Raw genomic sequence first — 25366 nt, forward strand, 5'->3', positions numbered from 1 at the left:
CTTTCAATAATCACTCTCAACATGAACGGTCTAAATGCTCCCATAAAACAGCACAGGGTTGCACGTTGGATAATAAGACAAGACCCAGCCATATGCTGTCTATAGGAGACTCATTTTGAACCTAAAGATACATCCAGACTGAAAGTGAAGGGATGGAGATCCATCTTCCATGTGAACGGACCTCAAAAGAAAGCTGGGATAGCAATTCTTATATCAGACAAATTAGATTTTAAGCTAAAAACTGTATTAAGAGTTACAGAGGGACATTATATCATTCTTAAAGGATCTATCCAACAAGAAGATCTAACAATTGTAAATATCTATGCCCCCAACATGGAGCAGCCAACTACATAAGCCAACTGTTAACCAAAATAGAGAGACATATAGATAATAATACATTAATTTTAGGAGACCTCAGTACTCCACTCTCAGCAATAGACAGATCATCTAAGCCGAAATCAACAAAGAAACAAGAGCTTTGAATGACACACTGGACCAGATGGACCTCATAGATATATACAGAACATTCAACCCTAAAGCAACAGAATACTCATTCTTCTCAAACACACTTGGAACTTTCTCCAGAATAGACCACATACTGGTTCACAAATCAGGTCTCAAGTGATACCAAAAGATTGAGATTATTCCCTGCATATTCTCAGACCATAATGCTTTGAAACTGGAACTGAATCACAAGAAAAAATTTGGAAGAAATTCAAACACTTGGAAGCTAAAGACCATTCTGCTTATGAATGTTTGAGTCAACCAGGAAATCAAAGAACTTAAACAACTCATGGAAATTAATGAGAATGAAAACACATCAGTTCAAACCCTATGGGATACTGCAAAGGCCGTCCTCAGGAGGAAATACATAGCCATCCAAGCCTCACTCAAAAAAAAAAAAAAAAGAAAAGAAAAATCCTGAATTCACCAAATAACTTTACACCTTAAAGAACTAGAGAAAAAACAAGGGGCGCCTGGGTGGCTCAGATGGTTAAACGTCTGCCTTCGGCTCAGGTCATGATCCCGGGGTCCTGGGATCGAGCCCCACATAGGGCTCCCTGCTCAACAGGGAGCCTGCTTCTCCCTCTCCCTCTGCCTGCCACTCCCCCTGCTTGTACTCCATCTCTCTCTGTCAAATAAAAAATAAAAAAAAATCTTAATAAAAAAAGAAAAAACAACAAATGATGCTTAAGCCTGCATTAGAAGAGAAATAATTAGGATTAGAACAGAGATCAATGAAATAGAAACCAGGAATACTGTAGAGCAGATCAATGAAACTAGAAGCTGGTGCTTTGAAAGAATTAAAGATCGATAAACCTCTGGCCAGACTTATCCAAAGGAAAAGAGAAAGGACCCAAATTAATAAAATTATGAATGAAAGGGGAGAGATCATGACTATCACCAAGGAAACAGAAACAATTATTAGAAATTATTATTAGCAACTATATGCCAATAAATTAAGCAACCTGGAAGAAATGGATGCCTTCCTAGAAACCTATAAACCACCAAGACTGAAACAGGAAGAAATTGACAACCTGAATAGACCAATAACCAGTAATGAGATTGAAGCACTGATCAAAAACCTCCCCAAAAACAGGAGTCCAGGATCTGATCAATTCCCTGGGGATTTCTACCAAACATTCAAAGAAGAAATAAACCTATTCTCCTGAAGCTGTTTCAAAAAATAGAAATAGAAGGGAAACTTCCACACTATTTCTATGATGCCAGCATTACCTTGATTCCCAAACTAGGCAAGACCCCATCAAAAAGGGGAATTTCAGACCGATATCCCTGATGAAGATGGATGCCAAAATTCTCAACAAAATCCTAGCTAATAGGATCCAATAGTACATTAAAAGGATCATACACCACGACCAAGTGGGATTTATTCTTGGGATGCAAGGGTGGTTCAACATTCACAAATCAATTAATGTGACAGAACACATTAATAAGAGGAGACAGAAGAAGCATATGGTCCTCTCCATTGATGCAGAAAAAGCATTTGAGAAAATACAGTATCCTTTCCTGATTAAAACTCTCCAGAGTATGGGATAGAGGGAATATTCCTCAATTTCATAAAAACCATCTATGAAAAACCCACAGTGAATATCATTCTCAATGGGGAAAAGCTGAGAGCTTTTCCCTTAAGATCGGGAACATGACAGGGATGCCCACTCTCACCACTATTGTTCAGCATAGTACTAGAAATCCTAGCAACAGCAATCAGACAACAAAAAGAAATAAAAGGTATTCAAATTGGCAAAGAAGAAGTCAAACTCTCTCTCTTCGCAGATGAGATGATACTTTATGTGGAAAACCCAAAAGACCAAAATTACTAGAACTCATACAGCAATGCAGTAATGTGGTGGGATACAAAATCAATGCATAGAACTCAGTTGCTTTCTTATACACTAACAGTGTAACTGTAGAAAGAGAAATTAGAGAATCTATTCCATTTACAATAGCACCAAAAACCATAAGATACCTGGGAATAAGCCTAACCAAGAGGTAAAGGATCTATACTCTAGGAACTTCAGAAAACTGATGAAGGAAATTGAAGGAGACACAAAAAGATGGAAAAACATCCCATGCTCATGGATCGGAAGAATAAACATTGTTAAAATGTCTATGCTGCCCAGAGCAATCTATACCTTCAATGCCATCCCGATCAAAATACCAATGGCATTTTTCAAAGAGCTGGAACAAACAATCCTAAAATGTGTATGGAACCAGAAAAGACCCTGATACACCAAGGAAATGTTGAAAAAGAAAAACAAAGCTGGGGGCATCATGTTGCCTGATTTTAAGCTATATTACAAAGCCGTGATCACCAAGACAGCATGGTACTGGCACAAAAACAGACACATAGACCAATGGAACAGAATAGAGGACCCAGATATGGACCCTCAACTCTATGGTCAACTAATCTTTGACACAGCAGGAAAAAATATCGAATGGAAAAAGTCTCTTCAATAAATGGTGCTGGGAAAATTGGACAGTTATATACAGAAGAATGAAACTTGACTATTCTCTCACACCATACACAAAGATGGTGTATTTTAAATACCATTTTAAACTCAAAATGGATGAAAGACCTCAATGTGAGACAGGAATTCATAAAAAATCCTAGAGGAAAGCATAGGCAGTAACCTCTTCAATATCGGCCACAGCAACTTCTTTCAAGACATGTCTCCAAAGGCAAGGGAAACAAAATAATAAATGAACTTTTGGGACTTCATCAAGGTAAAAAGCTTCTGCACAGCAAAGGAAACAGTCAACAAAACTAAGAGGCTACCCACGGAATGAGAGAAGATATTTGCAAATGACACTACAGTCAAAGGGCTGATGTCCAAGATCTATAAAGAACTTCTCAAACTCAGCACCTAAAAAACGAATAATCAAGTCAAAAACTGGGCAGAAGACATGAACAGACACTTCTCAAAAGAAGACATACAAATGGCTAATGGACACATGAGAAAATGTTCATCATCATTAGCCATCAGGGAAATTCAAATCAAAACCACACTGAGTTACCACCTTACTCCAGTTAGAATGGGAAAAATTGACAAGGCAAAAAACAACAAATGTTGGCGAAGTTTTGGAGAGAGGAGAACCTTCTTACACTGTTGATGGGAATGTAAGTTGGTACAGCCACTTTGGAAAACAGTGTGGAGGTTCCTTAAAAAATGAAAATAAAGCTACCCTATGGCCCAGCAATTGCATTCCTGGGTGTTTACTCCAAATATACAGATGTAGTGAAAAGAAGGGCCATATGCACTCCAGTGTTCATAGCAGCAATATCCACAATAGCCAAACTGTGGAAAAAGCCCAGATGTCCTTCATCAGATGAATGGATAAGGAAGATGTGGTCCATATATTCAATGGAACATTACTCAGCCATCAGAAAGGATGAATACCCAACTTTTACATCAACATGGATGGGACTGGAGGAGATTATACTGTGCGATAAGTCAAGCAGAGAAAGTCAATTATCATATGGTTTCACTTATTTGTGGAACATAAGGAATAGCAGGGAGGACATTAGGAGAAGGGAGGGAAAAATGAAGGGGGGGAAATCGAAGGGGGAGATGAACCATGAGAGACGATGGACTCTGAGAAACAAACTGAGGGTTCTAGAGGGGAGGGGGGTGGGGGGTGGGTTAGCCTGGTGATGGGTATTAAAGAGGGCACGTACTGCATGGAGCACTGGGTGTTATACGCAAACAATGAATCATGGAACACTACATCAAAAACGAATGATGTAATGTATGGTGACTAACATAACATAATAAAAAAATAAAAATTAAAAAACAAAAGAGGGGTTCTGAGGTAACAAATGTCTAAAATGTCTACTTGAAACTCTTTTCCTATTAAATGAGACCGTTATCAGTTGAAGATGTAGGGATGTATATTGTTACTAAAGTGGTTTCTTTTTTTTAAAGGTTTTATTTTTTTATTTGAGAGAGAGAGTGAGAGGGAGAAGGAGAGAGAATCTGAAGTGGACTCTGCACTGAACACAGAGCCTGATGTAGGGCTTGGTCCCACAACCAGGAGATCATGACCTGACCTGAAACCAAGAGTCAGACACTTAGTTGACTGAGCCACCCAGGCGCCCCTAAAGTGGTTTCTTTGCCGAAGCATGAGATTGTTGTCATTATTTCAATGAGCTGAATAGGTTGAATTCGTCCATTTAGCAAATATATATTTTATACACACACACACACACACACACACACATACATACATACATATAGTGCTATTTGTTCTGTGAACAAAAAAGTGGGAGTTAGAATATTATGGGTGATTAGGACAGTGGGAAGTATGTAATAAGTGTATGGAGAATGATACAAAGAACTATGAAGGATTCAAAGGAGAAGGATCTTCTTATTTTTTAAGATTTTATTTATTTATTTGACAGAAAGAGAGAGAGCACAAGCAGGGGGAGCTGTAGGCAGAGGCAGAGGCAGAAGCAGGCTCCCCGCGGAGCAGGGAGCCCGACATGGGGCTTGATCCCAGGACCCCGGGATCATGACCTGAGCCCAAGGCAGACGCTTAACCAACTGAGCCACCCGGGTGCCCCAGAGAATGATCTTCCAATTAGGGTTATTAAGAAAGACTTTGTGGAGTGTCATTTATAGTGGAGCTAAAAAAATTGTGGGATAGGAATAGATGGACAGTGAGCACATCACTCCCGGCTAAGAAAATTGGACACAGACTGGCACAGAAGAAAAGTTACTTGTGTTAGTTACTTGTGTCAGTAGTCCCGTTTGATTGGACAATGAAATAAATTGAGAGCTTACTGTGGGCTAGAGCTTTTGAGATTTTATGAGAATTTAGGAATAGTATTTTTGTTTTCAGATGATGAAACTTAGCTCAAAGAGGTTAAGTATCTTGTCTGAGCTGTTTACATGGCTAGATAATGGGAAAGCAGGGTTTGGACTTCAGCAGTTTGGCTCCAGAGCCCATGCACATCAACCTTAGATCATAGCTGCCTTCTTCCAGGAGGTAGTGTGAAATAAAGCTTAAAAGTCAGGTTTGGGTTGGGCTTTAGATGGTGATGAATGGTTGCCTCAAAAGTCTGAGCTTCATTTAAGAAGTAATGGGGATCTTTACATTTTGGGGCTGGAAGAAAGCCTCAGAACAGATTTAAAGTCTAATTAGTAGCAGCATGAAAAATGGATTTGAAGAAATCCATTGTAGAAAAAAGAGCCAATGGAGACAAGTTAGTAATCTACTGGAGAGATACAAGGAGGCTCTCCCCTAAAAACAGGATTGAGGGGATAGAGATAGGATTGATGGGATGGAAGATGAAAGATGATCTTCCTCTTTCCTAATACTACATAGTCATGATAATTAAAGCAAGTTTACATTTTTGCATTCTGGCTATGAATTATAATTAATATCATTAATTAATTTAATTTAATAAACTCACTATATGTTATAATGTTATAAATGTTAAAAAGCTGGTAGAGATAGGGCATAGAAAAGTCATGACTGGATGTCCCTCATTTAAACTCTTCATTTCCTTCTTTTTTCTTTCCTTCCTTACTTTCCCTTCTTCTCTACCTCCTCCCTTCCTTATTCCCCAACCTCCTGCCCTCCCCCCGCCCATTTTCTTCTGATATTGTCCTTTCAGGCTGGCAGCACAGTAGATTACCATGTTGGTATAAAATAGCAATTATCTTACACACAATTTTTTAAAGTTTCAGTAGCAAAAAATACATTATTTTTAGTATATGTAAGTTGGTTAGAACTGCAGTCTAGGCAAGCTTGTCTACTGAACCACTTGATAAATTATTTTACTTTGTTTTAATTTTTACATATATGTCTGCTTTTCAACTTGAACCGTAATAGACAAATGCCTAGAACTGTGCCTAGCACAAAGCAAATAGCAATTGTAAGCAAAAGGAATTTTACAAAAGGATTTTTAAGTAAATATATAAATAAACATTCTCTACATAGCTCTATCAGCTTTTAATATTCTCACGTTCACAATATGTTCCATCTTGTCCTCTGTAATGAAATGTGTCATTTCTCATCTCTTCTCCTTTAAAGCTGTCTTCTTGCATTTTTTGTAAATGATAAGCCATTTTTTTCTCTAGAAGGGCTTGTTTCTAAAATATTAATATATATATAAGTTAACATCAGCTTCCTGTTTAAAAATGCAAGACAAATATTTAAAATATGAGAGTGTATATTGGAAATCAACAGTCACTCCTGTCTTGTGACTTGTAAAGTTACATGGTACAAATTTCCATCTGTGATCAAACATGAACACTTAGATAGTTACCTCACTGCACACCTTCAGGGAACTGGTCCAGTCACAGATGAGGTAGGGTCTGCTATCCTGCAGAGCTTAGGCAATTTCTAAATCATCTTCAGTGGGAGGGATTCCTGAGTAACCTAACCAAAAACACCCAGGCCTAGCAGAGATACACATAATATATAAAATGTGACTTCCTTTTGTGAACCTCTAGGCTAATATTGACCCTGGATGTCTCAGAAAGGCAGTAACTGCATGGAGAAAGAACCCTAGAGATCCTCAAAGGGCTCCCTCGAGTATTTGGCAACAGATGCATCAGTACAGGTGTCTGAGGAAACTAAGCAAGGCCACAAAAAGGACAGTACTAGAGGATTAGAGAGAACAGTGCTTGGCACCTGTCTATCATGCCTATTTTCACCAGCCACTGGAAGAACTTCATAAGTCATAGGGTGTCGTGTAGAGTTCTAAAATGGGTCTTGCTTCTAGGACTAGGGAATAACTAGTCTCACATTAAACATGCCTCTGGCCCCTCTAACAAATTTTAAAAAGCATGACCTATAACAATCAAACTGTTTCCAAAGAAATTATCTACATTCAAGAAAAAAGCTAAAGGATATTTAAAAGAATATGAAAATATTCAGCACCCAAAAAGTAAAATTCACCATATGGTGAATTTTATATCTGACATCCAATCAAAGAGTACCAAGCAGATATTTTATATCTGACATCCAATCAAAGAGTACCAAGCATAAAAAGCAGGGAAATATAACCCATAAAATGAGTGATTAATCAATCAAAATTGACCCATAATGACACCAATGTTAGAATTAAAGATAATATTAAAACACAATTGTATTCCATATATTTTCAAAGTAAAGAAAAGACATGTAAGATATAAAAGGGAACAGAATCAATTTTTTAAATGTATGAGATGAGTAATGTGAGATATGCATTAATATTAAAACAGACGTTGCAGAAGAAGAGATTAATTAATGCAAATTTAGGAAAAGAAACCATTCAAAAGGAAACAATGGGAAAAAAAGTTACACAATGAAAAGAGTATCAGCGAGGTGTGGAACAACATCAAGCAGCCTAATATGCCTGTAGAGACGAGAGAAAGGGCAAAAGAAATATTTGATATTAATGTCCATTATCATTTTTTCTATTCTATGTTATAACAGAGGTTATAGTCAGTGCAATCAGGCAAAAAAAAATGAAAAATGCATCCACATCCAAAGAGAAGAAATAAAACCACCTTTATTTGTAGACAACATAATCATTTATGTAGAATATCATTTGGCATCTAGAAAGAAATTACTAGAATAAGTGATTTTGTCAATGCAAGATACAAGATGAATATAAAAAATTGCTTTTCTATATACTAACATCAAATAATCAGAATTTGAAATGAAAAATACCAATTATAATAGCATAAAAATTATGAAATACCTAGGGATGAATCTATCAAAAGATGTGTAAGACCTGTAAACTGCAAAAATTAAGGAAACCTAAATGAATGAGAGAGATATTGGTTCATGAGTTGGAAGACTCAATATTATCAAGACATCAATTGTGCCCAAATTGACCTATAGAATCAACATAATTCTAATCAAAATCTTGGTAAGATTTCTTTGTAGAAATTGAAATGCTGATTCTAAAATTTATATTGAAATGTAAAGGGCTTAGATTAGCCAACACAACTTTAAAAGAGAAGAACAGACTTAGAAGGTTAGCACTACTGATTTAAAGAATGATTAAAGGTATAATAATCAAGACAGTATAATAGACAAATAGGTCAAAGAGCAGAAAAGAGTCCAAAAATCAGTATATACCACTGATTTTTGATAAAGATGCAAAGGCAAAAAATCTCTTAAAGATTTCGATAACTGTAATTTAAGCACATACTTTGGAGTAAAATATATATGTATATATATAATTGACATATATATATAGAGAGAGACATTATATATATATATATAATATGTCAATCTGAAAAAGATTACAATACTAAGAAGTACACAGCAATGACTTGAAAACCTCTTGTATTAAAACACAATTCAAAAGAAACAATTTAGAATAACTCCATTGGAAATATCTAGAATTCAAATAGCTCTGCCAATAACCTGGCTCAAGTAGCCTATGGCATGGCCATGCCTACCATCAGTGGTCATGTCTAATGGGCACTCCCGGTGCCAGAACTTGTTCCATTGCACTAGTTGCATATCATTTGGGGTAACTGGCCCATTGTTATCTCACAGAGTGTACTCCCAAATGTCAAAACTGGCAAAAGCTCCTCCTCAAACTGCCCCAGTTAGAGGTTAAAGCCCACCCTACCTTCCTGTCACTCTCCTCTCTGCTTCTACGCCGTTGTTCCTCTATCCTAGCTTCTCTTTTAACATCTTCTCCAATCCTTCTCAGAAGTAACATCTCTTTTGTCTTCCATTCCTAGAGAGTATAAATGTTACTGTACTCAGTATGTGTTCACAGTAGACCTTTGTATTCTTTCCACCACCAACAAACAAATTAGAATAAGTAAGGGGCCTAAGGGAAATCAGGTCAAGCATAATTGAAGTCATACACTGGGTTTAGGATGGGCTTTTCTTATGCACTCCTATTAGGAATGTAGGCATGGTTATTTTTTAACTAAAGCTAAATTTAAAAAATTTTCCACCCTATAATGAGGACTTTTGGGGAGTTAAATCGTGTCTAGCAACTTTCACAATCATCACTTTAATAGTAGATATTGGCTCATATATATATAGTTTGTGGTCAGCCTCATTATTTTATGCAACAACTTGGAAAAAAGATTAATGTGGATAAATGATTCAGACCTGAAATGACTTCAAGAAGTATGATGGAGAGGTAAATTACTTCCAAATGGAACAACTGTATACAATTTTTCTCTAAATATTTTAAATTTGTTATCTCACCTCTTCAATTTTTCTACGAAGACTAAGTTTTCTCCTTGTGTATTCTCGCTGTTGTCTTTCTTCTCTATCCATCCGGAGTAGGCGTTGCTCTTCTGCTGTGTGCTCAAGTTGTTCTAATTCCCTATTTATCATATCCAAATATCTAAGTAAAAGTGCAAATACAAGTAAAGGTGAATTGGCTATTTCCCTTATGATGGCATCATCTCTGCTTTGATATTCCCAAACCACCTTCTTGCTTGCTTTTTATTTCTTAAGCTACAGGAATTTTACAGTTTTTCTATCAGCTCTGCTCATGGACCTTTAAGCCAGCCTGACTCACCAACTCACTTTACTCCTTATACAAATCTCCCTATTATATAAATATCTGTTATGGCACAGCCAATGGTAAAATGTGGAGCAAATTGATTAAAAACATTTTACACAGTAAGTATTCATAACTTTGTACATTTGGGAATATGGGTTTGCAAAGAAGGCTAAAGTAACTGAAACACTGACTTCAAATCTGGGGGAAAAAAAAATCTGAGTTTCCTAAGAAAAAGATGTATACTGGGTCCATTGTAATTTACAAGACCTTGAACAAATCTTCCATCTATAGTCTGGGTCTCTGGTATGTCAATCTGTTTCATGGATCCTCCATGAAATTGAACTATAGAATATAAAAAGTCAGGCACTGCAGCCTCTCTCACTTTAATGAAGAAGGAGGAAAAAGACAATATCCCTTCACTTCCTAAGAAATGGTCTTGGTCATGGAATGGTAATGATTGAACGTTAGTAGGTAATATCTTAGTTTAGAGAACGGAAGTTTAGAGACGATGCATATTTATATTGGCATTAGATAAAGTTTCCTTTTTTGACTTTTCACTAACTTCCTCAAATTCAATGCTATCAGTCCTTAAAGATGACCATAAGAAGCTACAGTAGAAGTGTGTGCTAAAGATACTTTCCCTCCATCTACAATTGAAAGGACTTTGGATCTGATTTTGTTCTTCCAGGTATCAGCTTAGGTTATCTTTTGGACTCACAACAACCCTGTCTTCTCTGGTAGAAATTTCTCTTTATAGCCTTGCCACCATAATCTCCCAATTCCCATACCTCTTGGTCTCCTTTCCTCTCCATAGTGGGAACAATGGTGGAGTTAAATAGTGTCTAGTTCTCTAAAAATCCTACCTTCAATTCTTTCTAGTATCTTCCTACATATTTGGGTCCACAATATATAAATGAAATATGCATTAACTTCAATCTTACCTGTGCCTTATTAATCGTTCCTGGTCCTTAATAGATTTGGTGCCTTCCTGTAACAACCAATTTTGGAACCGTGCAACATCAGAACGTCTAGGTATTTGACTATTTTCCTGTAGTCTATTTACTTGCTTTGCAAGCATTTCCTATTAAGAAAAGTGTGTTATAACATACACATATACATAAATGTACGTAAATTTGACTATGTATATGTAAAATCTTTTTACATTCTCAGAAATAAAACTGTCCTATCACATGCTTAGTAAAATTACTGTACTTCGTGAATCCCTAATTCTGCTTAACTGCATTTAAACCTATTGTAGACAAGGACAACCAACCCAAAATCAAGATGTGTTTCTCTGAAAATGAATGGTAAATATTTGATCTTATTTTTCTGTCCATTCTAAAAAAAATAAATGATAATAAGGAAGGAGAGGACGAGAAGCTCTAGGCATAAGGGGGCAAATGGGTAAAATACAGAACATTTAATAGTATAGGGAAGTCATTATCATTTCTCTACAACTCTCTCTCTCTTTTTAAGATTTATTTATTTATTTTAGAGAGAGAGCGTGAGTGCACAAGTGGGGGCAGGGAAAGAGGGAAAGAATCCTCAATCAGACTCTGCACTGAATGCGGAGCCCAACGTGGGGCTCAATCCCACCACTCATGAGATCATAATCTGAGCTAAAACCAAGAGGCAGATGCTCAACCCACTGAGCCACCCAGGCACCCCTCTACATAACCTTTGAACATAAATTTGTAAACATACACGTACACACACATTTCTTGTTTTTATCCAACTCTCTTGACCCTAAAACCTGAATTCACTCATGCACATGTGCATGTGTGTACACACTCACACAAACTTTTGAGTCAAAAATTGAAAGGAAGTCACTATCTATACCCACTCTACACCAAATCATTCCACTTCATTTTTAAGAACAACATTTTTTATCGAATGAACACGGCTGCATGTGTGTGGGTACACATACACAGTGCACATATTCTTCCAGTCACCTATAAGGACATGGTAATTATTCATACACCTCCTCTCCTGTTATGCAAGTTGTTTTGGGGCTCCAGCTGAAGAATCTTGCTGCCACAATAGACTCTTCCTATTGCTCTTAGCTCAGGTAGAAATGACATATCTGAGTAGTAATTTAATTGCTAAGTTATGCAAGCTACTATTGGCATATTAATAGATAACTTGGTCCCTTTTCTTTTCTTGGCTTAATATAGCAACCTCAAAATATTATTTACCCCCTTCTAAATTTTAATTTGGAAAAAGTAGTTTGTCAGAATTAAAGGTAAAAATATTATATGAAAATACTTTGCATGCAAATAAAGCTTTCTTCCAAACCCTATGAAAAGAAATCAAATTTAAGTATTTAACTTACTTGATCTCTTATATAGTTTCTTTCAAAGTCTAACTTTAAACTGGTAAGATATTGCCTGTACTTATTCAAGTCCCTCAAGGTACATACAATCTAAAAAACAAAACAACAGTAATGACAAAAATATAAAAATACAAATATTTAAAAATCATAGCAACTACTTTCCTAGGAAGAATAGTAATACCATACCACTTGATAATATTTTGGTATTAAGAGTAATAAATTGCTAATGATTTTGTAAGCAGTAACTCTCCACAACTTTTAATCAACAGGAAATTTCTATCCAGATAACATTACTTTATTAATATGCATCATGATAGGGGATTTAGTACACACAAGTGGAGTTATTACAATACTGATGTAATAATAATGTTTGACCCCAATAAGAATATAGTCCATCAAGATTCCATCGGGCTGATTTTACTAGGTTCCTATTTTGTCTCAAGTTTTTAAAAAACTTATGGGACCTAATCCTTGACAAGCATACAGTGACATTAGAGACAGAGAAAGAGGACTATGATACATTTGGGAAAATTACCTTTACCTCCTGAAATTATTTGGTAATCATCTTTTGATATCATAAAGAAAAAAGGTGAGCAAAGGAGGAGTTTCACTTAGAAAAAACTGTTGTCTGGTTTCCCTTGACCCAAATACCGAGTAATTTATGAAATTTCCCATTAAGTGTTTCTCATGACCAAGTTAAAGGTGATACAGACCCCCCAGTGAGGCACAGAAGCGAGCTTTATCAAGTCTTGGAGGTTTGCAATGCTTAAAAGAGAATGAATCTTGAACCCACTTTATTGTTGCTGGTGACATAGCCTCCTTTCTTCAGTCTTCTCAGGATATCTTTACGCTTATAGTACGCTCTTAAGTGTGGATCGTGAAGACTTTTATATTGGTTTTCCAAAAGTCGACAATAAGGATCAGTCAGGTTAAAACCGTAAGAAGGTCGAAAAAGCTGCAAACACAGATTTGGAATAGGCAACATAAATTTACTACCCTGACTTCTTTTTCCCCACTGACCTGACTTATTCTAAAAACCTACCCTCACTCAATTAAGTCCTCCCCCGATCACTATCAGTCCCTGGCCCTGAGTCAGAGAAGAAAGGAAAAGAAAAGAAAGGAAATAGGATAAAATTTGTTTTAATGTTTAAAGAAAGTGAAAGCTATGATTCTTCCTTTTCCTTTTCCCACTTCCAGGTCAAGGCACTCACTACGTTTAAAAGGATAAAGGGATAATATTATGATTATTTATCTCAATAATCTGAAAATGAAGAAAATAGAAAGTCTTTCACCAAGATTCATGGAAACTTTAACCAAAAAAGTAGAAGTAAAACTCAGATGTTAAAGATAATGAATAAAGGTTATTGTGTTAGGGTCTTACTTAAGGCAAGATACCCAGTAGTCTCTGAGAGCGCTACAGTTAGGAAAAAAATCAAGGTCTGTATTATAAAGTTCAACATATTGAAGAACCAGTTATAAAAGATACTGATAAGGATTGAGGTTTCTTCATATGTGTAAAGACCAAATATAACCTTATATAGTAGTCATTAGCATGTAAAAGGAAAATATCAGCTAATAGTCCTGTTTCTGTTACATTAGAGGAAACAGCTGAATTATCTCATCTCATTTGTAAATTAAAACATTACCAAAGTGAGGTGTGTGTGCGTGTGTGTGTGTGTGTGTGTGAGTTCCTAGTCCATTTTTCAATGGCAGGATGGTGAAAATGGGTTTTGGGGAACCTCTGAAAGGGAAAAAGTAGAGGATGTAAGTAGGTGTGGAAGTTGTCCTAATATTGCCTTGGCATTCTTTCTTTTTGCTTTCCTTTAATTTTTTGTGGTGAGAAAAATGGAAGTTTTAGTCTAAAGTACAGTCAAAGCAGTACTTGGCTCAAGTGAAAGACAACTGGAATGTGTGGAAGATGTGGCAAACCTGAGAGCACCTGACCTGTTTGCAGGGATTCAGTTCCATTGATAAGCCCCCATGCATTGTGCACCAATCTAGATCTGGCTGCAGGTACTAGTCTGTGACCTCGGTGTTCAGCCTGGCAGTACTTCAGTCAGATTCTGAACACTAAAGAGCCTGGCTGGGTGGGACTCTATAAAGAACTCCCTCAAGCTATAGGTTGGAGGATGTTTCATATATGGGCAAAGGGGCAGATTGGAGGAATACGATAGGATGCTAGCTTTCCTTTTCCATTTAAAAGCTTCCTTGATAAGTTTCTGACTTCTTAACACAAGGCTTCGATCTCTTCCAAGGGCATACATCATAAAGCAAAATTCCCTAATTACTAATGTTTCCCTGAGAAGGCAAAGAAAAGAATCTCCTAAGAGTGTGTCTTGAATTCAGTGAGACCAGGTATAAAGCCCATACCTTTCCTGTAAGGGGAACAATCAACAACCATGACTCAAGAATGGATTGATTTTCTTTTTTTTTTTTTAAGATGTTGACATTTAGCTGTCAACATCTCTTAGCTGTTGAACTTCAGCTGTGATGGTAATGTTTCACAAGACCAAACTTGGGCTAATGACCTGTAAATAAGGAACACCTTTTAGACATATCCATTCATTAGAGCCAGGGTGTGCATTCTGTTGTCAAATAAAGTGATTGGTTTCTCTTAAAAAACAAACAAACAAACAACAACTAAAAGTGTAAACGTAAAAAATCACTTTATTGAGGAGATTGTACTGAAAGAAAAAGAAGGATCTCACAAAGTCAGTCCTCAGGGAAATAGTCTGGTGCTTGATTATGATTAAATGAAGATAGTTTGGGGGGAATGAATCTAATAAAGAATAGAGAGAACATCTTTTAAAAAAGTAGTTGGCAAGTGAATTAATCTTTGACAGAAATGGTAATTCAGCAAACAATATATTTGACTAAACAGTTGAAAGACAGGGCTAAGTTTATACCCTGAAGAGTTTTCAAGCATGGTTTAGGAAAGCTAGTTTGTTTGGACGTGACTCAGCCAAACAGTGTGAGGTGGCCTATTTTTTGTTAGCTTGCTCTATTCTAGTGGAACAAAGGGAAATTATATATTTTCCAGAAACAAAACTTTAAGTAATCATGTTTATTAGGCAAGTATCAAATACCAAGAAGCCCTACTAATTTCTGATGACATCATAGATAGAAGGAGGGCACAAGGGTCACTCAGAATTCTTTCTTGTAAAATTTTTCGCACTATTGATCAAAGCAACCACTCAAAAAAAGAATGTACTGAACCTCCTTCAGCATTAGTCACCGGGTCAAAGGCTGGGGAGGTTTGAGGGTAGAGGTAGCGCTGAGGACTAAGAACACGAAAGAGTTTGAGGGAAGCACACTCTACCCCAGTATGATGTACATTATAAAATTATAATTATAAAATTATAGTGTTGAGTAAAATTACACAAACCAAGGGCAATGCAAATTTTAAAGAAATATAAGCTAATTGGGGGCTGTAATAGTTCAGAAAGAATCTTGAAAGATGGTTCAAATTCACAGATTGGTTAGATGAGGAAAATATGTCAGGTTTGGGAAGCAAGGTGAACAAAGGCTCAGAAATATTAACATGGTATGTGTGAGTAAGGCATAAAAGACCCCAGGTAGAAGGAGCTGAGGCTCTTGATTAGAGAAACACACTGGATGAGGAGGTTGGGGCAAATCATGGAGTCATTAGTTAAATACTAAACATGTTAACTTATTTTGACTTCACTGTTTTCTCACTTAGTGTGTGAAATAGAATGCAACACAAAACAAAAATCATAGAAAAGTGTTCTGTAATGAGAGTTTCGTCCAAGTTACTATTGGTGAAAATCATAACACAATTAAATGGCCAGCTAGCACCAATAATCTTTCACCTTTCAACCAAATATTTTTCTAACAAAATCTCACTAAATAGGTATAAAGTTATTATAAAGAAAAGTTAATATGGTTCCATCAATTATAAATTAAGACAGAGCTAAGAATCTAAACTTTCTAGCCCAACATTCTCAGACTATACTCAATGAAGTTGCTTGGTATGCATCCGAAACAGTATCTTAGGGGTTGGTTACAGGAAAAAAACTGTGTATGGTAGTGCAAATTCCCCTAATGGACTTTGTATGATGTAGTGCCTGAGTCTTAACAGCAAATAGAAAAGAGCAAAGAAAACCGACGTGAGACCATTAAAAATTACTTTACCTTTTCACTTAACTTCGTAGTATAGTATAAAGTTTTGCTTCCTGGGATCATAGGCAGCTTGACCCCAAGAGGCAGATCCAGTAGTTGACCCACTCCGACCCCTGTTAAGTGGGTTTTGTGCACGCCCTGTCAGATGCAATTGGAGAGTTTGGCCTTTCCTTTCAGTATTGGGTATTAGGCCAATCTACTCCTACTCCAATCAAGAGTCATACAGTCAGGGTCGAAGAGTTCCGCCCTACCACACAGCCCTGAAGACCTCCTCTGGCCTCCCGCTTCCCGGGTCACCCGCTTCGTCGCTGCGCCACAGCCAGTTGCGGCCCCAGCAGCCCGAGAGCGCTTCCACCCGCCGCCCGCACGAGGGCGCCAGAAGCGGGCGGTTAGGAACCGAGCGACGGGTCTGTGGCTATCCCTGCCCGGGCCCCAGAGGGCCGGAAACCCGGCGGAGGACCGCGACGCCAGGCTGGCTGCCACTCACGTCTCCGCATTGCTGGCTGTCCGCGGCCAGGCTACTGGTGGCCGTCTTGGTGGCAGCGATGTTGGCAGCCTTGGAGCAGGCGCTGAGGTACAGCTCCATCGCCGGCCCGGGCCCCTCTGCCCCCCTCCGCCCTCCCCTGGCTCCTTCCCTCGCACCCCTTTCCCCGTCGTCGTCCCTCCGTTGCGACTGGACCCGGAATGGCCAGTACCCCGCGTCCGCGAGGCCTCACCCTCGCGGCGTTCCAGGCTCCGAACTTGGGGGCCCCAGAGAGGTGGTGCCCTCCCGAGGGCTGGTCCCCGATGGTTGGGCGTGCAGCGCCCGGGATTTGGGGAAATCAGTTCTGGGGGCCTGGTCTATGAGGGCCACAGTTGAAATATCATTTCTCTCGGAAGCCAGCACCCCTCAGTCATACCAAACCCAAATCCAAACTTTGAAAGCTTTGCGGGAGGGTAGCTGGCTAATTTCTCCTGGCCTCCGAGGAGCTATGGTTTGGCGGGGGTGGGGCGGTGAGCAAACAAAAACAAAAACACTCCAGGAGTGATTGTATAGCCCATTCTAGGGACAGGGGCCTGGTTTTCTGTACGTGCCCCTTTACAGACACTGTGGTCACCCCCCCCCCCCCCCAGGCTCCCACGACCTCTCTCCACTCCAGGTCCACATAACTGCACTTGGGTTTCCTTTGGGGGCTCTGCCTTTGTCCTGCTCCCTCCTCTGGTCTTCGTCTTTCCTTTCCAGCTCTCTTCTCTTTCTCGTACTCCCTCCTCTCTGCCTCCGCTGCTTTCTCCTAGATCCCTCTTCCTCCTGTCAGCCATGCAGCCAGAATTTATAAAATGCGTGACTCCTTGGGGCCGGTCATTGAAAGGGGCACTGGGGGTATGGTGGTGAGTAAAATTTGGCCCCTTCTTTCAAGGAGCTAACTAGACTGTGAGTACTGTGAGGGCACAGAATGTATCCGATTTGTCAGGAATGTGGACTGAGACCCTTGTTCTTTCTTATTTCTGGCCCATTTAGTAGTAATACGTACTATTTATAGAGAATTTACTAACTCCAGACACTGTGGTAGACATCACGTTTAATCTTTATAACAGCCTTGCCAGTAATGACCCCTTTTTTCTAACAGTTAAAGAGGAATGATAGTTACTATTAAGTCATGGCCCCAGAGACAGTTTCTTAGTCAATACACTGGTTTTATGTCTGTTCTGTTTCTTTTAATGCCACTCATATGCATGGGACTCCTAAATTTGAAATCTGATCTTGGGATACAGTCCACTACCAACACTTCACAGGGGTGTCTCACAGTCATCTCAAATTCAGTGTACTCAAATCTCAACCTACCCTTTCACTAAAACAGTACAAGACTAAGGCCCTATTCTTCTTGCATTTCCCGTCTCAGTGACAATATCAGTGTCTACCGGAGCTGGAAACTGAGATATAATACTAGATACTTCCTTCCCCCTTATTCCCCACATTCAATTGATCTCTTTGTCATACTGATTTTATCACTGAGATTAATCGGTCTTCTCCTACCCATCTGTACACTACTCCGTCAGTTAAGCCACTCATCATTTTTTGTCTGTGTGATCACCACAGCCTTATCTCTCTGCCACCTTTTACCCAATAGTCCATCTTTTATCAAATTCATCTTTGATGCCATCTCTCTCCCCTCTAGTAAATCCCCAGTTACTATAAGACTTAACACAAAGCATATAACAGCCTCTGTGACTTGATCCCTGTATTAGTTTTCTCTTGCTGCTGTAACAAATTACCACAATCGTAGTGGCTTAAAACAACCCAAAGGTATTATCTTACAATAAGTGAGGCCAGCAGTCTGAAATTAATCCCATCTTGCTGAAATCGAAGTGTTGGCATGGCTGCATTCTTCTGGAGGCTTTGGACACAATCTGTGTCCTTCCTCTCTATGGCTTCTAGAAGCTTCCCTGTCCTCCCACTTTGAATCCAGCATGTAGTGTCTTCAGATCTCTCTCTGACTCAGACCTCTGCCTCCCTCTCTATAATTAAAAATCTGTTGATTACATTGGGTCCATCTAGATGACCTATGATAATTTTATTTTATTTTTTTTATTTTTTAGAGAAAGGAGAGCATGGGGGTGAGAGGGGCAGAGGAAGAGGGGGAGAGAGAATGGATCCTGATGTGGGCTTGATCTCATTACCCTGGGATCATGACCTGAGCTGAAATCAAGAGTCTGGTGCTAAACCGACTGAGCCACCCAGGCACCCTGATAATTTCTTTACTTTAAGGTTAGCTGATTAGCAACCTTAATTCCATTAGCAATCTTAATTCCCCGTTGCCATGAAACATACATATTCATAGGTCTTGGAAATTAAAATGTAGACACCTTTGAAGGGGTATCATACTGCCTAGTACAGCTCTTTTCTCCCCTTTTAAGACGTAACTTCTGTACACCACCTCTCAAAATTGAACCCCAAATGATGTAGAACTGTTTGAGGTTAGTTTCCAACACTGAGCCTACTGATTCAAGGCTTTGTGTCTTTGCTGTGCTGTTCCTCTGCCTGATAGCCCTTTGCACTTCATTGCTTGGCTAATTTCAATCAGCTTTTAAGACTGCTTAAGTATCATCGTCTCTAGGAAGTTTTTATGACATTCTAAGCTTTTGCCAATTTTTTTTTTCGCTTTAAGGGAATGGAAACTCCTTTAAAGCAGCTATTGGCTTATTCAACTGTATATGCTCAACACTTAGCATAGTGTCTAGCAAGCATTTAGTGAAACCCAGTATATTTGGTTGTCTTGACCTAGGTAATGAGAACCCATCAAAGTGTTTTAAGAAAATTTTTATTTTAGATCATTCTGGCAACACAATAGGGGATGGATTTTTAGGGGGGAGACTGAAGGCCTGGGAGACTTTATGATATGTAGTTACATAAGCAAGAAACCATGAAGACCTGAAATAATGAGTCATAGGAATGAAGGGGAGAGAATGGATTTGAGAGACATTTGAAGCAACATTGTCATAACTTTGGGTTCTTCCCCATCTCACCTACTTTAAAAATAACAGAGTTGGAGGGAATGATTGCTGTTGTGAAGCTCACAAGGGTAGATGACAAGCTTGAATTCTGGAGAGAACAGTAAAACCAGAAAAGTAAATGAATTCCCTAAGCAAACCACATCAAACAGGGAAGTTATTTTTATAAGGAAAGCAGTTGGAAAGTGAGACTAGAGAAGCAGGAAGTCTATGATAATTATATGTTAAGAAGTATTTGTTATATTCTTGGAGATGGCAGAGGAACATGTGTTTGAAATTTTATGAACTTTGGGGCCTTTTCAGATACTGTCTTGCCCTTTCCTTCATAACAACCTATTCACAAAATTTAATGGCTTTAAACAATGATTTATTCTTTCTCACAGGTTTTGGGTTGGCTGACATTTCTTTTAGTCTGAGTTGGCTCAGCTGGAGCTGGGTCATCTAGGGTGGTTTCACTCACATGTCCAGGGCCTCAGCTGGGATGTCTATAATGGTTGGGATTGCTGGAACACTGTCTGCAGATGTTCTTTTCATATTCTAGGTGATTAGAGCATGCTTTTTTACATGGAAGTTTTGGGGTTTCCAGCATCAAGAGGGGATGAACATTAGTGTGCTTTTGTGCTTTTCAAATCTTCACTATTAGTATAACATTTTCTAAGGATACCAATCATTGGATCAGAGTCCACACTAATGCAGTATGACCTCATCTTAACCAGATTACATCTGCAAATTCTCTATTTCTAAATAATCTTATAGTCAGGTTTGGACTGGACTAAATTTGGGGGGAGGACACCATTCAACCAAGTACAAAAAGTTACTGCTAATGGAGGAAGTTTGATATATTGACATGTCAAAAAAGGCTTTTTTAGGATATTGATTAGACAGAGGGCTCAAAATAAGAATCGGTCTGGAAATAACAAAAGTGTGGATATTAGAATCATCATGATATATATGGTTTCTCAATGATTTCAAAACTTAAAGAGATAGAATAAAATTATCTAACCTCCCATAATTGATTCAGGAAAAGTAGGCAAAAAGAATAAATGAGTATCACCCTCATATACCTTCTGAAGTGGTCTATTTCTGCCAGGTATAAGCTTACTTAGCTTCTGATTAGTTACTGCCTCTGATTAAACATTACTTCTTATATTGCCCACAAAACTGACTCAAATATTAAAGTAAACTATTCTCTCAAGATATATGACTTATCAAATATTAATTGTTTTTCTGTATTTTTGTAAAATATCTTATTTGCTGGTGTTTTAGATTTTTTCAAATAATTATCATCTTTACAAAAAAATGAAAATTTGTATTAAAAAATTTGTTAAGAGAAGCTTTGTCCCTATCATTAATACAGCACTGCCTCTATAGCGGAACAAATGAGCACCTGATTTTTTATTGCCTGGCTCTTATCTCTCATTACTTGATGACTCTCTGTGGGTCTTATGCTCCCAGTAAGGCTCTAGGTGCTTTTGATTGCTTGCATCCCCTGGGTCAGCAGTGCCCAGTGCTTGCTAGGCACTCAGACTGCTTTCCTGATTACCTTTTAGGCATTGCTAAATAGTGAGTGCACGCACACACACACACACACACACACGCACAGCGCCTGGTAAGGACCATACAATATCTTTTCGTATTATAAGGTATATTTCTTTGCTAGTATCCCACCCATTTAAATACTTTACTGTATATTTGCATTATTTTTAAAAATATTATATTTATCTTGATGAAAAGCTGGCACTGAATACAGAGTCCTGATTTGTTAAGTGGTGCAGACTATGCAGAAAGAAGGGGGCCAAATTAAATAATGGTTGGGATATTTATTCATATATTCTCAATATATATATTTTAGGTGACAGCACAAATAAATCATTGTGAAATATTAAATAAAAAGTAATGTTCCTTCCAGTTTAAGTTTTCACATGAAGATAGCATATAATTTAAGGTAGCCAGTCATATGATGCATCACAGGTGGGGAAAATTCCTTAATAGGAAAAGGCAGTAGGAATATATAGTACAGTATTAATAGTATAGACTTGGGGGTTTAAATCTCATTTATTTCAACTCTTGGATTTAGTTTCTTCATCTTCAAACTTTGTATAATGTTAACTCTTATAGGACTATTAAATGAGTTAAATTGATAAAAGCACTTAGCAAAATGCATGGTCTATAGAGATGCTCAATCAATGACAGTTTTATTATTAGCATCATTTTGACTGAGTAGCATTAATAAGGACATGATTCATTAATTAACTAATTAAAAATATCCCCTGGTTTTATTGAAAAATAATTGACATAATACTGTGTAAGTTGAAGGCATACAGTATGATGGTTTGATTTACATATATTGTGAAACGATTACCACAGTAGGTTCAGCTAACATCCATCTTCTCATATAGATACAATAAAAAGAAAGCAAAGAAGAAAAGAATAAAGGGAAAAAAATTTCTCCTTGTGGTGAGAACCCTTAGGATTTACTGTCTTAACAACTTTTCTATATAGTGTTAGCTATGTGTTCTGTGGCAATGTTAGCCGTAGGCATCATGCGGTACATTACATCCCTAGTATTTATTTATCTTAAAACTGGAAGTTCGTGCCTTTTGACTACCTTTCTCTAATTCCCTTTCCCCTTATCCTTACTTCTGGTAACTGCAAGGCTGATCTCTTTTTCTATGAGTTTGGTGTTTTTTCTTTGTTTTGTTTGTTTGTTTTAGATTCCACATATAAGAGAGATCATATTTGTCTTTCTCTGTCTGACTTATTTCACTAAGCATAATGCCTTCAAGGTATATTCAATGCTGTTGCAAATGGTAGGATTTCCTTTTTTCTGACTAAATAATATTCCAGTGAGTATGTATGTGAAATATCCATTCATCCATTGATCCACTGATGGACATTTAGGTTGTTTCCATGTCTAGGCTATTGTAAATAGGACTGCAGTACATTTGGGGGTGCAGATATGTTTTTGAGTTAGTGTTTTTTTGTTACCTTTGGATATATTTCCAGAAGAATAGCTGGATCATATGGTAGTTCTGTTTTTGATTATTTGAGGATCCTGCATATTGTTTTTCCATAGTGGCTGTACTAATTTACAATTCCACCAGAGTGCACAGGGGTCCCTCTTCATATCCACACCAGCATTTGTTATTCCTTGTCTTTTTATAATAGCCATTTTATCAGGTGTGATTTAATACCTCATTGTGGACCTAATTTGCATTTCCCTAATGACTAGTGATGTTGAGCATCTTTTCACGTACCTGTTGGCTTTTTGTATATCATCTCTGGAGAGATGTCTATTCAGGTCCTCTGCCCATTTTTAAATTGGGTTATTTGTTTTTTTGCTATTGAGTTATAGGAGTTCTTTGTGTTTTGGGTATTAACCCTTTAACAGATACATTGTTTGCAAATATTTTTGCCCATTCTGTAGGTTGTTGGTGGTTTCTTTTGCTATGCAGGAGCTTTTTAGTTTGATGTAGTCCCACTTTATTTTTTATTTTGTTGCATGTTCTTCAGGTGTCATATCCAAAAACTCATTACTAAGATCCATGTCAAGGAGCTTTGTTCCTATAATTTTTTTCTAGGAATTTCATAGTTTCAGGTCTTCCATTTCATCCTTAACTTATTTTGAGTTAATTTTTGTGAATGTGTAAGATATGGGTTGAGTTTTATTCATTTACATGTGAATATCCAATTATTCCAGCACCATTTACAGAAGAGACTGTCTTTTTTCCATTGAGTATTCTTGGCTTCCTTGTCAAATATTAGTTGCCCTTATATGCTTGGATTTATTTCTGGGCCCTCAATTCTCTTCTGTTGGCCTATTTGCCTTTTTTATTCCAGTACCGTACTGTTTGATGACTATGGCTTATACTATAGCTTGAAATCAGGAAGTGTGATACTTCCTGATTTGTTCTTTCTCAGGATTTCTGTGGCTTTTTGGTCTTTTGTGGCTTCATATAAATTTTAAGAGTTTTTTTCTACTTTAAATAAATGCTGTTGGAATCTTGATAAAGGCTTGTATTGAATCTACAGATGGCTTTCAGTAGTATTGACATTTTAATGGCATTAATTCTTCCAGTCAACAAACATGGGATACCTTTTCATTTATTTATGTCTTCTATTTTTTATTGGTGTTGTAGTAGTTTTCAGTGTAGAGATCTTTTATTTACTTAAATTTACTCCTAATTATTTTATTGTTTTTGCTGCTATTGTAAATGGTATTATTTTTTTAAAATTTCTGTTTCGGAAATTTCACTGTTAGTATAAGAAGTGCTACTAATTTTTGTATATTAATTTTTTATAGTGCAACTTTATTAAACTCATTGATTAGACATAACAGTTTTTTGGTGGAGTCTTTAGGATTTTCTCTATATAAAATCATGTTATCTGCAAATAGAGACATTTTTGCTTCTTTCTTTCCAATTCTGACACCTTTTCTTGTCTGATTGCTTTAGCTAGGACTTCCAGTACCATGTTGAATAGGAATGGTGAGAGTGGGCATCCTTGTCTTGTTCCTGACCTTAGAGGAAAAGTTTTTATCCTTCCACCATTGAGTATAATGTTAGCTGTGGTCTTGTCATAGATGACCTTTATTATGTCAGATATAGTCCTTCAATGCCTAATTTGTTGAGTTTTTATCATGAATCGATACTGAATTTTGTTGAATGCTTTTTAAGCATTTATTGAGGTGATCATTTGGTTCTTTTATTTTATTCTATCAATGTGATGTGTCACACGGATTGATTTGCATATGTCAAATCATCCATGCATCCCAGGGATAAACCCCACTTGATCATGGTGAATGAGGGAATGATTAATTTTAATAGTGGGCAATCTGCGCAGCTCAATGTAGTACTAGGCAATGTACCATGTCTTCTAGCTTAAAATCATAGAGATTTGAGAGACTGGACTTTCTGATTATTAAGATTTTTTTCTCTTCATTTTAATTCTTGGAATGCATTGCCCACATAATCCTAATCACTGTTCTTAATGGGATTTATGATGTATACATTTGGTGGTTTGGGGGAAAAATTTTTGAAATTGTTGGATAATTTTATCCAGCAAAGCAAATATTTTTACTCTATTAATCAAGTAACTGCAGTTTGTTTTTAAAATATCAGCCCTGGTCAACAGTTTGACTGTAGTCTTGTGAGAGACCTTGTACTGGATGTACACAGTTAAACTGTGCCCTGATTTCTGTGGTATAGGAACTGTGAGATACAAAATGTTTGTTGTTTTAAGCTATTAAATTTTGGGACAATTTGTTACATAACAATAGATAACTAATGCTTACAATGTACCGTTCATTGTGTTATGTAGCTAACAAGGTGTATATATGAAACCGTTTCATTAACATTTTAAGACAGTTATTACAATCTCCATTTTACAAAGAGGAAATTTGGGCT

General features: G+C 37.4%; 1 protein-coding gene across 1 annotated transcript in view; it reads right to left on the minus strand.

The window, feature by feature from the left end:
* Window positions 1-17058, minus strand: part of FSIP2 (fibrous sheath interacting protein 2) — a 103719-nt gene extending 86661 nt beyond the window's left edge. Inside the window, exons 1-8 of the mRNA XM_028124491.2 lie at window positions 16960-17058; window positions 16485-16610; window positions 13126-13287; window positions 12333-12422; window positions 10942-11081; window positions 9697-9838; window positions 9101-9211; window positions 6497-6617 (exon numbers count right to left, since the gene is read on the minus strand). Coding sequence (XP_027980292.2) covers window positions 6497-6617; window positions 9101-9211; window positions 9697-9838; window positions 10942-11081; window positions 12333-12422; window positions 13126-13287; window positions 16485-16610; window positions 16960-17058 — 991 coding nt within the window. The remainder of the gene's footprint in view (window positions 1-6496; window positions 6618-9100; window positions 9212-9696; window positions 9839-10941; window positions 11082-12332; window positions 12423-13125; window positions 13288-16484; window positions 16611-16959) is intronic.
* Window positions 17059-25366: the final 8308 nt, after the last annotated feature.

This window comes from Eumetopias jubatus, unplaced genomic scaffold, assembly GCF_037043125.1.
Source record: "Eumetopias jubatus isolate StellerSeaLion01/CBP00866 unplaced genomic scaffold, mEumJub1_p1.0 scaffold_3, whole genome shotgun sequence".
In the NCBI taxonomy this organism is placed as follows: domain Eukaryota; kingdom Metazoa; phylum Chordata; class Mammalia; order Carnivora; family Otariidae; genus Eumetopias; species Eumetopias jubatus.